Source organism: Papio anubis, chromosome X (assembly GCF_008728515.1).
Source record: "Papio anubis isolate 15944 chromosome X, Panubis1.0, whole genome shotgun sequence".
In the NCBI taxonomy this organism is placed as follows: Eukaryota; Metazoa; Chordata; class Mammalia; order Primates; family Cercopithecidae; genus Papio; species Papio anubis.
In genome coordinates, this window is record NC_044996.1 from 958,931 (window position 1) to 966,813 (window position 7,883).

Below are 7,883 nucleotides of genomic sequence, written 5' to 3' on the forward strand. Positions count from 1 at the left end.
GTTATGTTATCATCTACCACTATTAAATTACCTTATCTTCAAGGTGGTTTTTGCCATCTGTCCTACTAAGGTCCAGCTAGACTTTTTATATATCTTGTAACTTTAAAATAAACCATGGAGATGGAGTTGAAAGGCGTGCTGACAAAGAAGGGAGTTGGAGAAGGCATCTATTCTCGTGAGAAGGCCTGAAGAGTGCACAACAGCCTGGCCACAAGAGCACTGGGCTGGCTTGAGGAGCACCATTTGACCAAGACCAGGCAATGCACAGGGGGAAGTCAGCAGGCTCCATGGAGATACGCAGCTGCAATATTTGTACTTTTATACAATGAAACTCATTACCCCCTTGCTTACTTCCTAGTAGACAGATGTGTCTTGTAGTTACACTGAAACACCCAGCTGGTGCACATAGGTGAAGCTATTGAGTCTGTAATTCTCAAACTGCTCCCAGGTGCCAATTATAATGTAGAAGAGGCACAAGAAGATGAAGTAGATAAGCCTGGCAGTTTGTCAAGCATTCATCAGTTGCCAAGCATTCGTCAGTTGCAGAATGTAGGTAGGCTGCCAAGGCTTTATTGTAGCCTGGTTCTATTGCAGCTTTATTCTAGCAAGGCTGCTAGAAAATACAATAATCACTGGTCCAAGAAAAAACTCTTATACTCTATCTATATGAAGAAACAGTAAAAGTCAATTCAGTAAAAATCATGATTTTTGTGCCTGTTGCTTTCACTTTTTTATGCCATAATACCAAGATGTTAAAATGAAGTGTCTTTGAATGGGAATACCATCTAATCTGGAAAAAGACAGTGCTGCAACTTCTGAAGACCTTGACACTCTGTCCTGTTACCCTGCTTCATTTTTCTCCTGCATTTATCACTACTTGAGGCTATAAACAAATAAAAACATATATGATATAAGGTCTATTTCCCCTACTCAACTGTAAGTTCCATGAGGGCAGGGCTTTGTTTCTTGTTTACTACTCTATTCCCTGTACCTAAAACAGTGCTTGGCACATAGCAAGTGCTAAAAAATATTCTTTGGATGAGTGTATGAATGGAACTTACAGTGAGCTGAAGGAGGCAGTTATTAAGCACAAGAGTCATGACCAGTCCAATTTGTGTGTGTCAGGCATCTGTGAAAACATGCTAAATTTGACTTGCTTGTTAGGACAGTAACTGATACTTCTAATGTTCTTGTAGTCCACGACCTCTTCTTTAAGAAGTGTCCATTCTATACTACTTTTCCATTATTCACTCATTCATTCCAAAGCATTTGCTATATAGCAGTATTACACCAGATACCATATTAGGTGCTGGGGCTAGAGAGAATATAAAAGCTAACATTGATCGAGTGTTTAGTATGCACTAGGCACTGAACTCAGCACATTACATGTATTAACTCTTTAACCCTTATGGCAGCCCTTTGAGATAAAAACTAATATTATCTTCACTTTACAGATAAATTGAGACACAGAAAGTTTAGGTTCATTGCCTTAAGGATCTCAGTCTAATAAGAAAAGCAGAAAAGCAAAGCAACCTTATAATATGGTGCAATAATTTGCTATAATAAAGTTATATACAAAGTGAAGTAGAAGCATAGAAGAAGCAGCACTAAATTTGTCTGGGTGAGTCAGAGCAGGCTAACCAGGAAAAATAGTTTCTGAACTAACACTCGAAGGAGGTGTAGCAGTTCATCACTGACAGTGATGTTGGGCTGGGTCTGGTTTGGGAAGAGGGCAGGAAATTGGCTTTAGTCTGAGACTGAGGTGTGGGCAAAGCATTAGCTTATGTGGGTCCATTAGCTTATGTGAGTCCACAAAAGGGGTGTGTGTGTGTGTGTGTGTGTGTGTGTGTGTGTGTAGGAAATGGGGGCTCAATGATTTGGTAGTGGTTTGGTTTGTCAAGAAGCAGGCTGGGAACTCAATAAGCATTTTTCTATTCATTTCTATTGTTTATCCCACAGCTTCACACACACATGCACATTTCAACATTGGTGACTGCTTCACTTGCACATGTCAGGTAATGATGGACACATCTGTAGCAATGTAGATTCTTCCTAAGCTAATAATTAGTTTCAGGAGGTAGTACATACATTTAAAAATAGGTTGAAATAAAGTATTGTTTTAATTGGTAGGTGGATCTGTTGGCACCAATGATTATTCACGGCATCAAGACCCAGGGTGCCCGTCAGAAGTTCTCCAGCCTCTACATCTCTCAGTTTATCATCATGTATAGTCTTGACGGGAAAAAGTGGCAGACTTATCGAGGAAATTCCACTGGAACCTTAATGGTATGTAATTAGTCATGTAAAAGGAATGCCTGAATACTTTAAAGAATTTTGGCAGATTTCGGATATTGGACAAACACTCTTAGCTTCTACAAACTTAACTCCAAAAAATACTTTTTCACTTATGAACAATAGGAGTTATTACGGACATATCAGCAAAAATGTAGTAGTGTCAAGGCTCATAGATGATAGAAATGAAAAGATGCTGTATTGACAGAAATATGTGATTCAGGATTGTGTGGATTGATGATTGTGAGCTTGCTTATTGATATCCTAGGTTTGAGGTTATAGTAGGACAATCAGGTTGAAATGTCCAGCAGGCAGTGGGTGAAAGACAAGTGTAGGGGGCAAAACCATGGATGGAGATGAAGATTCATGACTTCCACATAAAAGGATGGGTGAAACTTTGGGAATTGATGAATTCTCTAGAGGTGAGCTCAAGACCCTTAAAGGCTTAAAACCTCAGCGTTATTGTCTACTCTTCCCTCATTTTTGTGCCCACAAATCTGGTCAATCCTTTATTTGTAATGCCTCTCACATCTTTCTTCTGTTTCCATTTATACCACTGTTGCCACAGCCCAGGGTCCCATCACCTCACACTTGATCTGTTGTTTTACATTCCTAACTAGTCTTCCCCTGTTTCTAATCTATTCTCCAACAAAGGCTGCACATCATTTTCAGGATAAGCATCAGTTGCCTGTCTAAAACTTTTCAATATCTTCCCATTGTCTTCAGAATAAAGTTCAAAGTCTTCAAATGACCCCAAGCAAGATAACTTTTGTTTGCCCCTTTAAATCCATTTTCCTGCTTCTCTATCCTGCTTCTTGTTCTGTGAGGTGAGCTTGTATAGAATACATCAACAGGCTACCTTGTCCTCCAGCTTTTGGTTGGATTTCACCAACAGGGAGCACTGGCAAAAGATTGGCATATTTATTCTTCCGACTTTCCCCTTGTAGAGGAGTTCACTTTCTCTCTCCACTTAAGGTCACTGTTTCCCTCAGAGTGGCTTTTTCAACCTGTACTAGTTACTATTGCTGTGTACCAACCCACTTCAAAACTTAGTGTCATAACAAAAAACATTATGTTTTACTCACAGATTCTGTAGATCAAGACTTTGGGACACAGTGGGGATGGGTGGTTTCTGGAGCCTCAGTTAGGAATATTTAACAGCTGGGTGCTAGAATCATCTGGCAGTTCCTTCTCTTGCTTTTCTAGTGGTTGGTGCTGACTGTCAGCTAGGACAGAATCTGGGGTTATTGACTGATGTAACTTTACATGGATTTTCCCTGAGGCCTGGGCTTCCTTACAGCGTGTTTCAAGGTAGTTGGACTTCTTTTTTGTGGGGCAGGGAGGGTGGGAGGAGGACAGAGTCTCACTCTGTTGCCCAGGCTGGAGTGCAGTGGTGTGATCTCGGCTCACTGCAGTCTCTGCCTCCCGGGTTCAAGTGATTCTCCTGCCTCAGCCTCCTGAGTAGCTGGGACTACAGGTTCATGCCACCACACCCAGCTAATTTTTGTATTTTTAGTAGAGACGGGTTTTGCCATGTTGACCAGGCTGGTCTTGAACTCCTGACCTCAGGTGATCCGCCTGCCTCAGCCTCCCAAAGTGCTGGGATTACAGGCGTGAGCCACCGTGCCCAGCCTGTAGTTGGACTTCTTACACATCATTTTAGGGCCTCCAAGTGTGAGTGTTACAGTTAACAAGGTGAAGACTACATAACCTTTTCTGCCCTAGTCTTTAAGTTATGTAGCATCACTTTTGTCAACAAAAAGAGCTGAACTCTGTAAAATATTTTAAGAGATTTATTCTGAGCCAAATATGAGTGAGTATGGCCCATGACACGGCCCTCAGGAGGTTCTGAGAACATGTGCCCGAGATGGTCGGGGCACAGCTTGGTTTTATACATTTTAGAGAGGCTTGAGACATCAATAAAATACATTTAAGAAATACATTGATTTGGTCCAGAAAGGCGGGACAACTCAATCTGGGGGCTTCCGGGCTACAGGTGAATTTAAACATTTTCTAGTTGACAATTGGTTGAGTTTGTCTAAAGACCTGGGATTGATAGAAAGGGAATGTTCAGGTTAAGATAAACATTGTGGAGACCAAAGTTCTTTTGAAGTCTTATAGTGGCTGCCCTTAGAGACAATAGATGACAAATGTTTTGTATTCAGATCTTAGTTAATCTCTTTAGGATTGGGAGGGGCTGGAAGAAAAAGATCTAGCTATGTTAATAGAGATTCTTTACAGATGCAAATTTCCCCCCACAAAGAACAGCTTTGCAGGGCCATTTAAAAATATGGCAAAGAAACATGTTTTGGGGCAAAATATTTTTATTTTCTTCCTTGTCTCACAATGTTATTCCAGAGTCAGGTTGGAAAGTAAATCATGATATACAAAGGTTAAATAAAACCCATCTGATGAGAATTTATGATTTGTAGGGCATGACTCCCCAGGCCCCTTAGATAGGAATTTGGGCAAGATAAAAAAAAATCACAGTTTAGTCCTCACTTTCAATACATTCTATTGGTTATAAGCAAATCACATATCCACCTAGATTCAAGGGGAAGAGACATAGACCCTAATTTTTAATGGGAGAAATGTTAAATAATTGATGGTCATTTTTAAAAGCCACTACAATAATCTATCCAATTCTCTCTTTCAGGATGTTTCTGTCTCTTCTGATCCTTTCAGGTTTAGGGATTGTCAACAAACAAAAAGTTAAACCCTGTAAAATACCTGAAGAGATTTATTATGAGCCAAATATGAGAGACCAGTGGCCTGTGACACAGCCCTCAGGAGATCCTGAGAACACGTACTCAACGTGGTCTGGCTACAACTTGGTTTTACACATTTTAGGGAGACATAAGACATAAATCAATAGATGTAAGATGTATATTCATTGAGTTTGGAAAGGCAGGACAACTGGAAGCGAGGTGGGGCTTCCAGGTCGTAGGTAGATTCAAAGATTTTCTGATTGGGAATTAGTTGAAAGAGTTAAGTTATTGTGTAAAGACTTAGAATCAATAGAGAGGAACATCTGGGTTAAGATAAGGGATTGTGAAGACCAAGGTTTTGTCATGCAGATGAAGCCTCCAGGTAGCAGGCTTCAGAGAGAATACATTGTAAATGTTTCTTATCAGACTTAAAGAGTCTTTTCTATCCGTCCTAAGGTCTGTGTTGATGTTAATGCTGGTCAGATTTTTCTGAATTCCAAAAGGGAGGAGGATATAATGAGGCATGTTTGATCCCCACCTTCTCATCATGGCCTGAACTAGTTTTTCAGGTTAACTTTGGAATGCCCTTTGCTGAAAGGAAGGGTTCATTCAGATGGTTGGGGGGATTAGAATTTTATTTTGGGTTTACAGGATGGTAATACTCTGTTCCCACCCTCCTAACTAGTATATTTATTAAATCTTCCACAAATTATCCTAATTTCCATGTTTTCTGTTCCTTGCTGGATCCCTTGTTTCATACAGTAATTGGTGCTAGAAGAAACCCCAGGAAACAGATTTTCAAAATGCAATTCTAAGGTTACATTGCTAATATATTCAAGAAACACAGAGATAACATATTTGCCTAGGAAGAAAATGAGCAGTTAGGGAATCCATGACATGTGTTAGTATTATAGTTTCTCAGATTATCACCAGTGATACTATGGGATGAGTTGCAGATGGCAAGTAAGACACTGGGGAGATTAAATGACAGTGGCATTTAGTCACTGTGGCAACAAACATAGCCATTACCTGATTGTAGAATGGTCTGTCTTCTTACAGCCCTAGAGGACATACACATGGAAAAAGAAATGAAATGTGACTATATACAAAATAAGAACACTGATGAACATACATGGAAAATCAGGATGCATACATAGAGCTTTTGAGGAATCCTCCACATCCTGTGGTTGTAGGCAGATACAACTTAAGGGCTGAGCATAAGTTGCAGAGCTGCAGTGACAATTAAATGCTCAACTCTACCAGATCTACTGTGCTATGGTAAGAGTACTGGTGGGAAGGAGTGAAACTCTGAGGCCTCCATTGAAACTCCACCTCCATTTGAGATGGAGGCATTTAGGCAGACATGGATGAGGCTGAGAATTGCAAACCTCCAAATTCCCCTGAACCTCCTTTGCCTGAGGAGGCAACCACTCACCAGTCTCTGAAGCAGTCATCCCTCTTTTGCATAAAAGCCTTTCAGTGGCTATAACTGGGATAGGTGCCTCACAAACCAGTGACTGTTCTCCTTAGAGAGCCTGTTTGGCCACTACAAAAGCCAGGCGAGTCACGGAATATGACAGCAGAGCATCACAAATTTAATCAGGTGGTGATGCCAAAAAAAAATTGCAATTCCAGATATCATATCTCTGTTGAAGCAAATTTACACAGGCCCAGGAGCCTGATATAGAAGTATTTACCTAGAAAATGCTTTTTCTTCATTTCCATACATTAGTAAAATCAGAATACATTTGAATTTACCAAGTAGGAACAAGAGTATTAAGTTTACTGTCCATGCATCAGGGCAATGTTAGCTCTTTTCTTTTCTATCATAATATAGACTCAAGGGACCTCAAACATCTTTACATCCCACAAGCACCATGCCTGTCCATTACACTGATGACATTACACTGACAGGACCTGATAAACATATAACAAATAAGCCTATCTTGTTCCTGACTTTAATGAGAATGTAACCTGTGTTTCATTGTTTAATATAATGTTCACTGTTAGTTTCAAATACTTTTTATGACGTCTAAAAAGTTTTCTTCTATTCCTATTTTATTTGCAGTGGCAACTGAATTTTATCAAATGCTTTTCCGGCATCTTTGACACGGTCACATTTCTCTTTTGTATTGTCAGATTATACTTAACATTCAGTAGTGTGCTGACAATAAATTAGCAACCCACAGGGGAGCAAAGTGAGAGGAGGTTAGGAAGTAAAGGCCTTGATTTATAGCATTGGCAGATTTCCCTGACATAAATACTACTCCCATCATGCCTGGCCCCAGGGGTGGGAAAGCTTCCATTTTTTCCATGAAACTATTGCTCTAGAATAGCTTATTTAATGTAGGAATCCAGTATTTAATGAGAGTAAATGAAAAAGCCATGTGAGCCATGTGCTTTATTTAGTGAGAGATACTAGGCTATATTTTCCAATCCTTATGTGATTATTGCTATTCTCATTTGTGTTGCCTTGAGTTAATGTCTGCAAATGTGCACATTAGAGTCATATATCCCTTCCTGTGCCATACATCTATATCTGTACACATACATATATGTCTTTTCTCCTTTTTTCCCCTCTGTAGCAAGAGTTGGCAAGTGTTTGTCTATTCTATTAATTTTTCAAAGAATCAGCTCAGTTTTAAACTCAAACCTGGTTTTGAAAGAGCTGTTTCTAGTTCATCAATCTCTGTTCAAAACTTTAAAAATTCTATTTTCCTTTCTTTTGGTTTATTTTGTTTGTTCTCTACAATCTGGAGGTGAATGCTTAGTTCACTTATTCTTCAATCTTTGTCCTTTAATGATAAGGATAAATTAGTTATAGTTATTAACTACTCTCATGAGGTTCATTCCTTGAACAGCCACTGAGCAACGTTTCTATGT

The 7,883-nt window shown here is 39.6% G+C and overlaps 1 protein-coding gene across 3 annotated transcripts in view; it reads left to right on the forward strand.

Moving 5' to 3' along the window:
- Nucleotides 1-3,617, forward strand: part of F8 (coagulation factor VIII) — a 150,926-nt gene extending 147,309 nt beyond the window's left edge. For all 3 annotated transcript variants that reach the window (XM_031660454.1, XM_031660455.1, XM_031660456.1), the window contains exon 22: nucleotides 2,131-3,617. In XM_031660454.1, the coding sequence (XP_031516314.1) occupies nucleotides 2,131-2,298 (168 nt within the window). In that variant the 3' untranslated portion in view covers nucleotides 2,299-3,617. The remainder of the gene's footprint in view (nucleotides 1-2,130) is intronic.
- Nucleotides 3,618-7,883: the final 4,266 nt, after the last annotated feature.